This window comes from Lathamus discolor, chromosome Z (genome assembly GCF_037157495.1).
Source record: "Lathamus discolor isolate bLatDis1 chromosome Z, bLatDis1.hap1, whole genome shotgun sequence".
Lineage (NCBI taxonomy): Eukaryota > Metazoa > Chordata > Aves > Psittaciformes > Psittacidae > Lathamus > Lathamus discolor.
In genome coordinates, this window is record NC_088909.1 from 745,585 (window position 1) to 762,186 (window position 16,602).

Here is a 16,602-nt window from a genome sequence, read left to right on the forward strand (position 1 = left end):
AAGCAAGTGATTTAGAGAATATTTTGTCTTTTGCCAATAAAGGAAAAAACAATTGCATGTGTTAATTCATTTGAAATCTGAGTAGTGGCACTATTAAATAGCTAATATTATTCTACGTGCATGGAAAAAGTCTTCAGCGTTTGGCTTCCTTTTACCTAAACTTAAAAAACTGCTCCCTTTTCTACTGTTCTCTGGCAGTGACATCCATAAGGTACTCTTCAATTGCGCTTTATTTATTTATTTATTAAGCATTTCCCAGTATTTGTCATAAGCCATAGTTTTAAATGAGGTCTCACTTTCCTCAGGTCTGGTGACACAGGGATGCAAAAGTACACACAAAGAAGAAAAACCAGCTTGGAGTGTGCAGTGCTTTGATGCTGAAGGCAGCTCCTCAGGATGGGTTGGAAGAGCAAGCCCAGGGGTCTGGCTGTCAGAGGTGTGTGTGGCTTTCCATTTCAGCAGATCTCTCCTATTCTTGTTTTATGGATTTTATAGGGTTTTTATAGTTTTATGATTCTATAGTTAGTGCCGTATACAAAGCTTTATATCTTTTCCCAAGGGTCTGCCCATTCAGACTGTTAATTCTAGAATATTGGACAATACATGGATTATTAGTGCTATCGGCAGTTTAGCATTCCTGTCAGATGTGTTTCTGATCAGGCAGTGGTGTGCTTTCTTTACATTTTTGCCTGTTATCTCAAAATGGCACACTGAGATTGGGTTTGTTGCATCATTACGGTCTTTAAGTTATTTTGCCAGTTTGGGTCTTTTTTCAGCTGGTTTTTGTTTGCTTGTTTGGTATTAAATGGAGTTGGTTAGGGTTTTTTGGTTTATTTCCTCTACACATGTAGTTTATTGATGCGAACGAGTTGTCACCATGACAGTGGGGAGCTGCACACCAAAATTACCCAGGGCAGGGAAATGTCTCTTTCCTGTTTATTTTATGGTGTTATTTTAAAGTTCCTTAGACAAGCAGGTACACGATAACCATGCTCATTGGCTTTCCTGTTTCTTATTTAATATGGCATGGCAAAACTTCCAGTTACCCAGCTTCCAGGGCGGGGGGCGTCTTTGCCTGTCTCCCTCATGAGCTTCCATTCCAGATTACCTTGCTTCGTGTTGGCTGCTGGCACACTTGCTTCCAGCACAGCTCCACAGCTTTCTTCCGAGCCCCCGAGGCCACATACTCATGTTGAGCAAGTTAACAGAGCTGGAGTGCTGCGGGAGCACTGCTCCGAGCTGCCCCGAGCCCTGCAGTGACCTCCTTGTGACTGACATTCTGCCTGCGACCAGGGAAGGGGATGTTTTGTTTCTAACCTAATTTGCTATTCCCTTCAGTACATCTAATATTTGCAGAAATACTCAAATAGAGATAAATCTTTCTAATTCCTTTGGATTTCATTGTAATGGCATGAATTGTGATGAATTCTTTCAGTATTCAAGAAAATCAATTGTCAATTAACTTCTGTGGGGAATTGTACGCTGTGGTTACTCATCAGTTGGGCATTACAGATTTATTTGACAACCATGTTATTAAAACATACAGCAGTTTGCTTTTATCATAATCTATCTAAAAGCCAGCATGATTTTCAGAAATAATGTGATATTTGGAATTATAATTGGAGTGTGTTTTGTTAGGAATTATTTTATAATGCAGTGTTACTGTTCAGAATTACTTATTTCATATGACGATAATTTAATATATTATTTGCAGGAACCAGATAGCTTACATGTTTGGGTGTTTTTATAAATGCTTGAAGAATGATAGCATTAACAAGATATAACTAAAAGTAGATAATCATTATAAGGTAAATAGGCTTGATTAAATAATGAATGGTTTTAAAAACATACTTTCTTTCCAAAACACTGGAGAAATTCCTGCAGGTTTGTATTGCCTGATGGAGTCTCGTTCCCACTTAACCTACAGACCCATGCTGAACTGCGGGATTGCTCCAGAGCTTGTTCAGTCCTTTTGACAAGCAGCTTCCATAACACATTGACTTAGTCTGTGTGCATCAGTATGTAACATTAGCAACAGATGTTATTAAGCAAACGAGTGTGTTATTTTCTAGATACTTTGAATGAAGGCTACGTGCTGGCTGTAGTCGTGACAGCCAGTTAACGGAGTGCTTTGGAGCCACTGATGGACACAAGCTGATCTCATTACTGCAGCTAAAATTCAGAAAAAATCAGAGAAGTTTGTGATGTCTGGGGTACTGCTACCTGTGCTAGGTGGGGTAGCAGGGATCAGAACACTAGCCGAAGCGCACAAAATGAATTGATGCAAACCCAAAGATTATCCTATGCTGATAACTCTTCATAGCTGTTGGGTATATCAAAGATCAGCTGTATCTTGCCCAGAGATTATTTATTGGCCATAGTTTTCATTACAGAACAGCCAGGTACCAATAACCTAAAATATATGCAAGTTTAATAAGTCTATAGTCAAGTTTTAAACGTTTCTGCTTATGAGGAATGTTCTTACTGGAATTTTTCTGTCTCATTTGGGAGATGAAATGTAAGCTATATATTTGCTCTGGAATTGGCTTAGCTTTAAGGGAGCCATTACAGTTGCTATTCAAACCTCTGAATTCAGCGTATCTTAGAATTATTGTTCTATTTAGTGGAGTATTTTAGTGTAGGAGGTGCAATGTGAGATCAGTCTGTATAAACCTGGGCTCTATAAACATCTGGATGCTGAAATCTTCTCTACAGTAATACTAATAACAATAACGCTACTGGTAACTGTCAGCTGCTCTATATAGGTGCTGTATTCAAACAGCCCTATATAGATCTACAGAAGTGTGTTGCTTCATCACAGGTATCATAGAATGAAGGGCAGATACTTGCCACTGAGACAGATAATTACCAATGGCATGAGTTCCTTGCTCTCCTCACAGTATGTATGTCCTGCATGGGGCCATGGCTGGCCCACTCTGCCTACAGCATCGTGCAGCAGGAAACACTTTGGCAAGAGCACGGGAAGCAGGCCAGGCTGGAGCTGTCCTTGCGCTGCATTCACAGTCCCATCTGCTGTCCCACAATAGATTGAAGTCCCACATCCCACAGTCCCATTGGCTTCTTTTTACACAGAGACTGAGCCCGCAGCATTGTCTGCAAAAGCCACAGGTGGGCCTTCTACGAATTTCTGTTCCACTCGTGAAACTGCCTCTGTTTTCCTGCCTTGCCCACATTCTGAAGCAATGCTTCTGGAATTCTTATTTCCTTTCTTTTGCTTTTTGTTTGTTGTTTGATGATTTCTCTGCATGCTTTTTATTCTTATTTTGCCCTTTTATTTGTTGTTACTTTGAGAGGTGATCTGAATGGTGCACTGGAAAGATTTAACTGGTGGCTGAACAGTGTCTGTGTTGTGGTAGATGTGCATCACCAGAAACCAGAAAATTCTCCTCTGCTCCTTTAAATCTGTCTTTAAAAGAGCAGAGTTTTGAGCAGTGAAAGAAAATGTGACTTCAAACCAATACATCTGAAAAATATTATGGACAGTTATAACCACTTGGAAGAATGAGTTGGATGTGTCAAAGATTAGTACATAAATTAAATGAATGATGCTGCATAAAGAGGGATTTCCATGATGGCACTGAAGGGCATTACTGGAGATAAGTGTGTGACAAGCCTTATTGGCCTAAATAAAATATGAAACAAAAATAACGAAAACACTGAGACTTGTGTTCTCACAGAGTGAGAGGGAAGAGTTTTGTCAAAAACTACAATTAGGTGTCAGAAACATCTCTAAGCCATGGCTTTGTTCTGGAGTTTAAAGACTTCAAAGCAGGGTGCCATTTGGGAATACACTGTGGTGCAGTGGGGATGCGGTTCAGCAGATAATGGTAACAGCAGTCATCATTAAGATCCTTAGATGAAAGTGGTTTTATAAACAGTAGTCAAATGAGTCACTAAAGATAATTCTAGTCAAGGACTTCAACATTATTTAATTGTTGAAATTTAATTCAAAATAGGAATACCAACAGATAAATTTAGAAGTTTCCAAATGCTGCACAGGTGTCGTGGTTTAAACCGATCCACACAGCTTGTCCACTCACTTCCCCCCCTTCCTTCCCTCCCTCTACTCCCGGAGGGACAGAGAGGAGAATCAAAAAGAATGCAACTCCCACAGGTTGAGATAAGAACAGCCCAGTAACTAAGGTATAACACAAACCACTGCTGCTACCACCAATAATAATGATAAAGGAAATAACAAGGGAAGAGAATACAACACCTCAGCACCAGCCAACCAATAACTCGCCGCACTCCCCCCAGCCGAGCACCGACCGATACCTCCTCCAACCCTGCAGTCCCCTAACCCTTCCGGGTAACTCTCTGTTACATCCTGGGCATGCCGTGCTGTGGTAGGAATACCTCTTTGGCTAGCTTGGGTCAGGTGTCCTGTCTCTGCTTCCTCCCGGCTTCCCCTCCTCCCTGGCAGAGCGTGAGGCTCAGAAAGTCCTTGGACAGACTAAAACATTTGAGTTATCAGCTCTGTTCCCAGGCCTAAAGTCAAACCACAGCGCTGCACCAGCTAGTAAGAAGGAGAAAAATAACTGGTACTGCTGAACCCAGGACAACAGGAAACAGAAGGGATTTGCAGCCAAGTCTAAAGAGAGAAACCAAATCTGTGCAATGTTTGGATTATTTTCTCTCATGAAGAACAAAGTGGTACTGATAAAACTAATTACAGAAGAAAATTGAGAAAGCTGTTTTATATTGTTCAAACAAATACAAATCAGCTAAACCAAATTCCCTTAAAGCTCACTTGGGTAGACAGCAAAAAGCAGCACACAAGAAGCTGCCAAAGATGTTCACAGATTGTATCTCTAGCCAGGAGAAACATACTGATGATAGACTACTGATGGATGAAAGACAGCCAAAACCCACAGAATGAGACAATTTCTGGTGCCTTTGAGCTTTGTGGAAGATAAATGGAAAGGAAAGTGACTGAAATACTGTGAACATGATGGGAAGAAATGCAATCACAGATTCAAGAGATTTTTCTTCATAGGTTTCTAACCATCCCCGAAAGGTAGTGAGGCTGTGACTCTCACCATGCTGCCTGCAATGGGGCTTTGGCACTCAGGGAATTGTGGTTCATCACTGTTCAGGGTGAACTTACCTTGCCACAGATAATTTAAACCCCACAAATTTTAATCTTCAAAGCTATAATATGACGCATGAAAAATTATACAACCATCCATTGTCTATTTTCACAGGTTCAGAGCTGTACAGCTGGAAGCCACCTCCAAAGGTGCAGCCTGAGCTGCTGCTGACAAGTGTTCTTCCCAGCTTCCAGTGGGGATGTTCCACATCTCTTTTCAGGTATCCAATCTTGAACTATTATATAGGCTGAAAAAGTTGGGGCTGTTCAGCCTGGAGAACAAAATCTGTGTGGAGACCTCATAGCAGCCTTCCAGTACCTGAAGGGAGTCTATAAGGATGCTGGGGAGAGGCTCTTCATTAGGGACTGTAGTGACAGGACAAGGGGTAATGGGTTCAAACTTCAACAGGGGAAGTTTAGATTGGATCTAAGGAGGAAGTTCTTTCCTGTTAGGGTGGTGAGGCACTGGAATGGGTTGCCCAGGGAGGTTGTGAGTGCTCCATCCCTGGCAGTGTTCAAGGCCAGGTTGGATGAAGCCTTGCGTGGGATGGTTTAGTGTGAGGTGTCCCTGCTTATGGCAGGGGGGTTGGAACTAGATGATCTTGGGGTCCTTTCCAACATAGCTGTTGCACTCCTCTGGATACTACTGTAGTTGGGCCACAGTTTTCTTTGAGTAAAGCACTTGGAGTTACAAATCATCTTCAGGTAATGCTTTACCATTGATGAGGTAGGATGGGTTTTCACGTTCTCCATACAAGCCTGCATCCCAACAGGCGGCCTTTTTCATCACAATGGCCCTGTGGACTCTTCTGCAGTTTGTGATCTGCTTTAACCCCAGATCCTTCTCTGCAGACCTGCTACCTAGAAATTACCTCCTATCACACCACAGCCTAGGTTTGTAGAGCATTACCTATCAATCAATCAAGATTATTTTTAATTCTAATCCTTTTCGTCATCAACGTTTACTGCTCTACCCAGTTCACCACCATATGCAACCTTTATAAAGCTCATTCTCTCTTCTGATATATACTTCAGTACAGATTGGGTGCAATTTAAGTACCAGCTGCTTCTGTGCAAGAGATTTCTTGTGTGACCCGAGCCCAGCTGTGAAGTAACTGGTGCAGCTTCTGCTGTCACAGAATCACAGAATCACAGAATCCCAAGGGTTGGAAGGGACCTAAAAAGATCATCTAGTCCAACCCCCAGTCACCCTGGACACTGGCCTGGCCATTCCTTGCTTGCAGGGGGCAAAGTCACTGGTAGCACAGTTACTTCATGATTATGGAAACAAACATTATGCCTAAATAATATGCCTGTAGGCTGAAAAACATCTTTATGGTGAGGTAAGAGTAGCTACCTGAGATGAGCAATGCTTTAATGCTACTTCAGGAGTTACTGAGCTATTTCCTTGAAACAGGAAATTTGAAGAAAGATCAGCCGTGCAATAGAAGGCACAGACACAAATACCAGTTACTTAGGTACAAGTTTGGCAGCATCTCTTTCAGTACTGGTTTAGCACAATTCATTATAGAAAAAAAGAAAATTCTCAAGAATGTTTTTGTGGACATAGTGATAAGGTGCAAAGCTCGAATTCATGGAACAGTGTAAAACATGTATCTGAGATCTGAGTGGTCATCTGTGGTCTCAGTCATTGAATTGCCTGAGAACAGGTGACCCAAATGCATCAATAAATCTCATTAATCGTATTGAAAACCTGGGCATTAACCCAACCATCAGCACAGCTTTATGTGAGCTGTGTGCGAGTGAACGTTCCAGACCAGGGAATTCTGAGATTTTGTTGTCTATTTTGCAACTGGAGGGGGCACATTAATGCAGTGCCAGACAGAAGTGTTCATACAACAGCAGTGAAGAATGGGAAGTAAACAGGAAGTGCAGGATAGGCTGGTGTCTTTTGATTTGGTTTTTGGGATGGCAAACCCTGTTTGGTCAGTCTTGTGCACTGCGGACAAGTTAGTTTATAGCCTAGCTTTGCACTGGCAGGACCAATGCTGTTTAAACGGTCTGGTTTGGGCTGCATTTGTTTCTCTATGCTGTCAAGTCAGCTGCAAAGTAAAAAGAGGCTTCAAAGTTTTGGCCTTCATTTGGCTTATCCTGCAGGCATTGTGAAGTGATAACGTTCACACAAATCAGTGAGTCCGATGGCATCTCATTCTTTGGCTATGTTTAACCCTAGAGATTAGTCCAAACCAGTTCTTAAGATTTGATTTTCATCCTTTGAAAAACTTGGTTTCCCTTTTTACTTCTTCCTCAACTTACTGCATTTGGGAAAGTGCCAAGTACCTCCGAGTATCCCAAACACATAGCTAACATCCCTGACCTGATGTTTAGGTAGGTGCAAGATAAAGCCTTATCTGCAAGTATAAAAATTGTAATTCTAACACGACATCCTGATTTTCGTCCACATCATCACAAAATTATATTGCTGTCATTCCAGCTAAATAATTACAAGCTGCCTCTGAACAATGTAAATGAATTTTCTTTCTGGGGAGGTTTTTAATTACTTTTTCCTTCACTTCCTTTGAAAACAAAAACATGCTGGAACAGGATGGCTTCTCATAGAATTCTATACTGAAACTTACTCCAACTGTTAGAAGTTCATAGCAAGATCTTTTTTAGATGTTCCTTCCCATAATGCAGTAAAAACAACAGAAAGTACAAATAATGAAAATAGGAAGCAACGGCTTTGTAGTTCAGTCTGTCCTGAATCAGCTGCCCTTCAGGAGGGCTCTATAAACATACTCTGTTCTGCTGCAGTACCTCCTTGACTCGACACACCAGTCCACACACAAATAATCACACGTTAGTGTAAGTCAGGAACATGCGCTCACTCCAAGTTTTTATTTAAAATTGAACACAGAAGTACTCAAACAATGTCTGGTTAAGAACCTAGACAGCTAGTATAGTTTCACAGAACTCCACAGTTTCAATTAACCCTTCTGAGTGAACATTCATGGGAACGTGAAGGTGAGTGAGCATATTGTTACTCAGCCCACAACCACCACGTCCTCACCCAGGAACTGGTAAGTGGGAACCTCGAGGTTGTAGGGAGCAGGGCCTTTCCTGATTCTGCCAGAGGCATCATAGTGGGACCCATGGCAAGGGCAGTAATACCCGCCAAAATCCCCAGAGTTGGCAATGGGCACACAACCAAGATGGGTGCAGACACCCACGAGTATGACCCATTCTGGCTTCTTAACTCTGTCTAAGTCATGCTGCGGATCCCTCAAGGTAGCCAGATCAACTTGAGCTTCCTGATCAATCTCTGCCTGGGTTCTGTGACGCACAAAAAGTGGCTTCCCTCTCCACTTGAAAGCCATGTTCTTGCCTTCTGGAATGTCAGATAACTTGATCTCAATCTTTGACAGCGCTAGCACATCCGCAGAAGCACTCAGGCTGGAAATAAACTGGGTGACAACATTCTTAGCAGCATAGGCAGTTGCTACACACGTTGTTGCGGTCAGCAGGTAAGAAAACCCTTTCCTAGATTCACTGCTGTTTTGCGAAGATGTGGTGGGATCTAGCACATCTTGGCGACGATAGGCAGAGAAGTCAGGTACTGCAACATCATTATGGATGCAACGAACAGTGGCGGGTGCTGCAAGAGAAGGAATATGGAATTAGAAAACTTTTAGGTAAAAAATACAACAATGTATTTTGAGTTATAGCTTTTAAATTTCTTTTGTGAAAGGGGTAGAGGGGTAGAAGCTATTATAAAGTCTGGGTATGATTCTGCTAATGAAGTTGTAGGAAAATGGTTTCCAGAAGGTTCTTCTGGTAGATGAATAGGTGATTTGTGAAACTGTTTTACCTATTTGAAATTACACAGAGCCTGATAAGGACACAGACAAATCTGAGAGAAGTTCTGGGTTAAAAGGGAACCACTTTTTCCGAAGATTTCAAGGAAAAACTCTTGTAGGATACCATGTCCAGACAAGACAGACCTGTTTTCTGTTCAGATGTTTCCCTGGAAAAAAACTGCTATGAAGAAATTTGCTTTAGTGAAGTTTGTGCATCTGTAGCTTAACATGTTGGTGCTTTTGACTCCAGAAACTTCTATGCCATAAATCATCTAAAGCACAAAGCTGAGCATTTTAAAATCAAAAACACAGCATGAGACATCCTCATTTATATTAAACTGTGTCAGAAATAACTGCTCCAGTAAACAGTTTGTAAGCCTGCAGACCTCTACTTGCCAGGCTCACTTCATACAAGGATGTAAGAATAAAGCTAATAACTATCCAACTCCCAAAGTTTTAAAGTGTCAAAGCTGGGTTCTAAACTAACAAGGTGTGAGGGCTAAACAATGCAGTCTTCCCTTAGCTTCTACAGCAAAAGTGAGCTGCTTCCGCCAAGGAAAATCTGTGAGCCAAAGACGGAATGAGTTATCTGGTTGTCCAGCTGAATTCAGGACACTAATGTGCAACATCTGTTGTTTGAAAAGAACTAGTTAGTTTTTATTGTCTTCTAGCAGTTGGTACAAAGCTATCAAAGGTTAATGAAAACCATTCCCTCAAAGTACTTAATATTTTAAGTACTCTCAGGGATTTATATGCAATAGGGGAAATATTTACATTTATTTACAAGTAACTCAGCACAGAGTTACTTGTAGGATTTACTGGAGGATTTCAACTGCAGAGAAATTAAACTGAAACTCAGAATCCTGAGAGTAAACCATAATAACCGATTTCAGTATCAAGACTAAAAACGTTTTATATTTTGTAACAAGCAAAACATTATTAACTTCTGAAAGTTCCTTATGTTCTGTTAAGAGTGCGCTCGGTGTTAATAAACGCCGAGAATAAGGCTGAATGCCAGCTGTGTTAGTGATGGATCAGCAGAATTCTCGGCCCTGCGGACAGGGCCGGGTGAGGTCCCAGCCCTTCGCACACACACCAAGGGAACCGCTGCTGCAAGGACCCCGCACCTTCCCCTGGCTGGGGCTCCCCTGACCGCCGCCGCAGCGCCGGGAGGAGGTCCAGCAGCGAGAAGTGACAGCTCGCGGCAGCGGGCGCACGGCCCGAGCTGTCCTGCGCCCCGGCACAGCCCCGTGCGCTCTCGCGGGGCGCCTCTGCCCGGGCGTCCCGATCACGCGGAACGCCCCCAGCGAAGCGCACAATGAACACCCACACGAGAGCCGGCGCGGAACGAGGCCGCCGTGCCCGCGTTACCACCGCGGTGTCAGCTCGGACAAAGGCTGCCCCCCCCCCCCCCGGCACTAACTCACGGCCCCGCTCCCCCCCCGGGCCCGCCCCGCAGGCGCTCCCCAGCCGGGCGCAGACCGCTCGCGGCCGCGCGGTGCCGCCGAAGGCCCCGGCCAGCGCCAGGCTGCGGCCGCGCCCGGTCCCCGCCCGCCCCGAGCGGCTCCCCCGGCCCCGCACCGTTGAGGCTGGCGCCGGCAACGAGCCCCCCCCGCGCAGACCGTCCACCCAGGGACTCCCGGCACAGCAGCGGCCGCTGCAGGTCCAGCGGCACCTTCTCGGCCCGAAGCGCCACGGCCGCCGCCAGCGGCTTCCTCGGGCCGGGCACGGCGTGCGCCGCGGCGGACAGGAACGGCGCGAAGGGCCCGGCGCGAGCAGCCACGGACAACATGGCGCCAGCTGCACGGCCGGTCACCGCTGCGACCTTCCGCCAGCACTACGCTACGCGCACGCGCGGACGTCACGCCGTCGGTGACAGCGTCAGACGTCACGGCGCAGGGACGGGGCCGCTGCTCGTGCACGTGACGCGGCCGGGACGCATCGGGGCGTGCGCGTGCCCGTGCCCGTGCCCGTGCGCGTGCGCGTGCCCGTGCGCGTGCCCGTGCGCGTGCCCGTGCGCGTGCCCGTGCGCAGCGCTGTGGTGGGGGTGCTGTTCAGCCGGGCGGCGGCGTTACGAGGCTGAGGGGGGCGGCGGGGCAGGCAGGGACGGGAACTGCCGCGGGGCTGGGCGGGCTGGCTGGCGCGGGGCGGAAGCGTGCCTCCCGCTGCTTGCGTGCACGTGCGTACAGGCACGTGTGCGCGCACAGGCACGTGCGCCGCTGCGGAGCGCGGCGTGCGGGCACGGGGGAGCGGTGGCAAGGGCTCGGGCTCGTCCCGGCGTGTCGGTGGCCGTCAGCCGCCCCTTGGCCGTCCCTCGCGGCCCGGCGCCGGGCCTTGCCGTCAGCCGGCACGGAGCAGGTGGCGGCGCACGCGGAGCTGGCGTCCCGCCGGAGCTGGTGGCAGGGACGAGCTGCGGCGTGGCGAGGTGGTGCAGTGGGGGTGCCCGCGGGTCAACGTGGGGCGTGAAGTAGGCGGACACGGGTGAAACCTGCGGGGAAAACATGGGAAGTGTTTTCTGCTTAGGAAGAAGTCAGAGTGTGATGTGGAAAAACGTCAGAGCGTTACAAATTAGGGTGAAACCCGGTAGTAAAATGTCCAAGGTCATCCAAGATTCGTACTGGATGTTTTTAGCAGAAATCACACACATGTAGGGAGCAACAGGAGAACCAGGAGATGCAGAGGTGACGGTTGAGCAAAAGGTGGCAGTGCAATGTGTCTGCTCTGTGGCTCCGTGGGATGAAGGACATGTCCGGTTTTCAGGAGATGTGCGAAATGGTATTTGTATTACATGATGCCACCACATGCCCATGCAAGCAGAAGGTACCTCCTGTGTCACTGAGTCTGCAGTACTGCGCTCAGTGTGCCAAGCTCAGCTCTGAGCACGCGGTGGGCAGGACAGGTCAGGGGGTGGCCTCCTCTGTCACAGGTTTCTGAGGAATGCTTGTCAGTTAAACAAGTGAACTGAGCAGTGCATCGAGAGCAAGCGCACTGATCTCTGTTAACCGCAGGACCTCGCTATGAATCCAGCAGAGGATATTGCTGGGAATAGAAGTGTAGATTATGAACAAAAGCTCATTCAGAGGAGATGGAAAATTGCTGAAGCGTTTTTGCGTTTCTCCAGCCAGGGTTATAAATCAGTTGAATGCTGTTAGTGTGGGGTTATCTGTGAAGAGAAGTGAAGGGTGAAGCTTGCAGTGTTTATGTAAATGCATGAATATAATTTTATCCAGTGTTACTGAAGCCTGCATATTTGTCGGTGATAACTGTGTGTGTCTTGCTGAGATACGAATTACTAGCATTAAATACTAGTTGTACTGGCTAGAGCAAGGAGGTCTGGCACTGGCTTTATGTTCATGGTAGTTCTTTTTTCTGTGTGTATCTGTGTGTTGTGTGTATACTGAGAATTCCCTGCAGGAAGCTCAGTGGCAGTGTGTTAGCTATAGTATTATGTTCAAATGTGCTTTCCCAAATACCTGATAAAAAGACAGAAGTAGTGTTATTAGAGTTAGAAGGTTGTTTTATGCTCTACATCAAATGGTAGGGACACAAGGACACAGGATCACATTTTCAAGGCAGTTCTGGACTGGATTATTTTTCAACACACTGGCTACAAATGGGTTTATGGGTGGTTGTGAGCTGTCCCCTGTGATCTGGAATAAACACAGAGGATTGAGAAGCAGTGAGGTTTTCCCAGTGTTTTTACATGTGCATTTTTCATATCTGTTAAATTGTAGGGAATAACAAAGGGGATATTTACTTGTGTTTGCTGAATTCTGTAGATCGTGCAATTCATTCTGCTGGGCTTAGGATCCTATACTTCTATCACTATATTAATTGATCGCCATTGCATGGGGTTCGAACTAGATAATCTTAAGGTCCTTTCCAACCCAAACCATTCTATGACTCTACAAGTCTATGGTTGACCTTGAGGGAATGGAGAGCTGGATTATGATTAGCAGGAGTTTAATATTTGGAGGAGCTGGCTGTGGTCTCATTTTCATGTGTGTCTCTGTATAACCTTGGAGACTGTTCTTGTTCTTTTTCTTTCTCTTGGTTTCTTTTTGGTGTTTTGTTTTTGTTTTTTTGGTTTTTTTTTTTTTTTTAATCTTAAGTGTTTTGGTTTGTTGATTTTTTAATTTTTTTAATTTTTTTTTTTTGGTCTGTAACTACAAATAAAGTAGCTCTGAGGACTTAGACCTCCATCTTCTTGTTCTTACGTTCCTAGGAGAGTTTCTGCTGGAAAAGTATCATCTGGTATAAAGTGATTCACTCAAGAGCTCTTGAGTCTTAGATGCTTCTTGGTTTTTTTTTGTACTTTCAGTCAATGCTGATTAATAATTGATCTCTATCTGTCATGACTTCGCTTTCCAGAAGAAAAAACTTGATTTGACATACTACTTTTTAAAAAAGCTTAAATTAATGAACACGGTAAGTGTAGGCAGACTGGTAAGTAGCATCCTGACCTAAAGAAGCAATTAAAAATAAATCATCCGTCTCCAAGAAGGATAAAAATAATACTCAGTAAGAGTTGTTTCCGCTGCTTGAAAGTGAGAATAAATTTCTTAAAGCAAAATGAATGTTAGAAGCACTCATTTTTCTGGAGGGAAAAATAGTTTAAAAATACTTAATGCACTGAAAAAACAAGAGCAAAGGCTCAACTAGCATAATCCTCTCTTCTCCAAAATATGGAAAGAGGAAGGAATAGAGTAGGGAAATAGACTTTTAAATATTGAAATTCATTCCCTTACAGCACTTGCTGTGAAACGGCACGTGGTGGTGTGACTGCCAGCAGAAGAGTGTGGCTGTGGAGAATGGAGATCAGCAGAGTAAGTCATGGAAGTGACTTGTCCACATGAAGTGCCCATTCCATTTACACAGCAGTACCTGGACAGCGATACAGTTGTCCCTGAGCCCTCCAGGACAGTGACCTACCTTGGTCGTCCTCAGTGTCTGAACCGAGATCCATATTCCCTTCCTACTATGGCAAGGTGTGACCATGCTGCATGATTTTAGGGCCTTACCCAGCTCTCACTGAAGTCAGCTTCACTTTGATAGTGGGTGAATTTGGCTAGCCACAGTTAGTTATGATCCCTGTCAAAACAAGTACCCACAGTGACTGGTGATGTCCTTTCCATTTGTAAAATAATTAGGTGCTGTTGTAGAGCCCATAAATACCAGTTTGGTCTGTCATGGGCAAATCATTTTATTTATTTGTTGTTTTAGTGCCTGAAAGAATGGGGTCAGCCTCAGAGCCACAGCTTGCTTGGATGTGAAGTGACACCTGAGCTGGGCAGGGAGAAAGGAACAGGCTGTTAATTAGAAGCGCTTAGGTCAAGGCTGATATACTGGCACTGTTGAGCTCACTGAGTTTTATGTTGACTTCAGTGGAGGCAGAAATTCACTTGAGATTTCCCTGAATAAGGGAAATTCTTTGAACCGCTGACATATGTCCACCCTCTTGTCATCTCTGCCTTGTTCTTCTTTCTCCTCCTGCATTTCAGTATTAGAAATTGTTGGATAATTTATCAGTTCTTTTTGAAGCATGAGAAAACATGCAAAGAGTACAAAGTTTGGCAGTAACTCATTCCATAAGAGTTTCAGACCATGCTAATAATTTCTTTTGGGTAAAGGTGATGCTCTTTTCAAACTGCTTCTCATAAGGCTGTCTATCCATGTGACTAGGTGTCCCTGCCCATGGCAGGGGGTTGGAACTAGATGATCTTAAGGTCCTTTCCAACCCTATTTTATGATTCTATGACTAAAAGGACTTCATGGACATGGCAAGCCTCCCAGGAGCCCTCGGGAAAGGGAGCAGCATCTGCAAGTCTGGAGTCATCCAGGGGAATCCAGTGGCTCTACAACCACTTGTGTTGCTTTTTCCTATTGCTAGATCACCTCTGAAAGCATCGAATCTGAGGTGAATATTCACTTGACCCACCAGGCTCCATCCCTTGTGAAGGAAATCTGACAAGGAGCAGGGAACAATATATGACTTTTCCAATTCGACATAGATTTGCTTGAACCGCTGGAGAATTGCAGGTTGAGTTTAGTCAGAGACAACCGTCAGATATGTTTTCTCAATAGTCACACTGAAGATTTTATTTGAAGTGGCTCACAAAATGCTTTTCACATTTTTTAAATTGCTTCATGAGTATTGATCAATCAGCAAAATTTAGCAGTAATGAGTTCCTTTTAATAGCAAAGAGCTCACTAATTACCATGCTAATTATATAAACTGAGCTTTTAGCCAACAGAAAAGCTCCTGCAGGCAGCGGCCTTCCACCTGCTGCAGGTGGGCAATTCTCATTAAAAAATGAGAGGGAATAATTTTTCTTTTTTGTCTGTTTCAAATCCTAGGGGGAAAAAAGAATAAAAAAAATATATGTGACATCATCTGACATCAGTAGAGGCTTCTACGGGTGTTTGAAATCCTGTCACCACCACCATAACTTATCCCTGCCTGGGTGTGTTTGTGCTCAGAAGGCAGGCCTGCAGGAGGGGGGTAATGGGGTGTGCCAGCGAAGAGGCGTTTGCCACTGATCTCGTTTTGGCCAGGATGTATTTCCTGATTTCTTGGCTGTCCCAGGCCCTGTGTGGCCGCAGGGTGGGGAATGCTGTGCACTGGGACCCAGCCCAGGTCTCTGGGCTGTCCACGGATGTGCTATCATTGGACTCTGGATAGCGCCATCGACTGAGTTTGTCAGCAGAAGGGGGGCTCTCTTGTTGACAACATCAGCTGTGCTGAAATGAAACTTCAGGTGAGCATCTGAGAACCACTCTGGGTTCTTGGCTATTGCAAAGCCAGGGGATGGCCTGTCGGCTGTAGGCTGGAGTCTGAGAACCCTGTGGGCCTGAAGGCAGCTTGGGCAGCTTGCTTTCCCTCTGTGCCTCATCTGGAATATGCCTTGCTAGCACGTGAAAAACCAGGAGGTGCTTAGAGGCAGGGGCTAGGTGAGGTAATTGGGTAGACTTCAAGCAGAAAGAAGCAAAGGAAAGCAAGTCTGAAAGCTTTTCTTGCTTTTGTTCTGTATTCTCTATCTATCCTTATTTTCCAAAGGAAAAATGAATTCTGGGGGATGCATAAACCCCTTTCCCTTTAGATAATTTGGAGGCAGAGAGAGCACAGTGGGTTATCCCTTGGGACTACTACCTGATCTAGACCTTGTGAGTGCATACTATTCATGGCACTAATGCAGCTCCGTTGCTTCCTAAAATAATGAATTCCTGTTGGATACATGGCTGTCACACAGTTTAGATTGTTGATGCTATGGAAACAGCAATGTTAAAGAGCTAATTTCCACAATATGTATATAATTTCTAGTGCAGTTTGACCTTTATTCTGGATCAAGATGCTTTTTTTTTGGTTGTGGGTCAACTGGGAAAGGTTGATAACACATAGTTCAAGTTCTGTAAGCAAGGATGTGGGGGTGATCTTAACCACTCAACAATAGGAACAGATGCAAATCCCAGTTTTAGCTAGAATTATTGCTGGAGACAGTGTTACTGAATATTGAGTGTCTCATTTAAGTGTGTGTGCTCAGCCTTGTTTCTTCTGGATAGCTCTGTTACCAGAAATGCAAATCCTTACTCGTGTTTTGAGCAGAAACCAGGATGTGTACAAACTCCTCATTCCTAAAAATACCACACTGATAGCAGAAACGTATGTGTGAAACA

At 44.8% G+C, this 16,602-nt stretch overlaps 1 protein-coding gene across 1 annotated transcript; it reads right to left on the bottom strand.

Moving 5' to 3' along the window:
• Positions 1-7,950: 7,950 nt before the first annotated feature.
• Positions 7,951-10,778, bottom strand: LOC136004768 (cytochrome b-c1 complex subunit Rieske, mitochondrial). The gene is made up of 2 exons (XM_065661604.1): positions 10,510-10,778; positions 7,951-8,726 (listed from the first exon to the last, which is right to left on the bottom strand). The coding sequence occupies exons 1-2, from the start codon at positions 10,718-10,720 to the stop codon at positions 8,116-8,118; spliced, it is 822 nt and encodes a 273-aa protein (XP_065517676.1). The 5' UTR covers positions 10,721-10,778; the 3' UTR covers positions 7,951-8,115.
• Between the last annotated feature and the right edge of the window lie 5,824 nt (positions 10,779-16,602).

Excerpts from the sequence above, each read along its gene's own strand:
- LOC136004768 (XM_065661604.1), bottom strand. The coding sequence starts at position 10,720 with ATGTTGTCCGTGGCTGCTCGCGCCGGGCCCTTCGCGCCGTTCCTGTCC. Across the intron at positions 8,727-10,509 it reads TGCCGGCGCCAGCCTCAACG|CACCCGCCACTGTTCGTTGC; the intron begins GTGCGGGGCCGG and ends CTTCTCTTGCAG.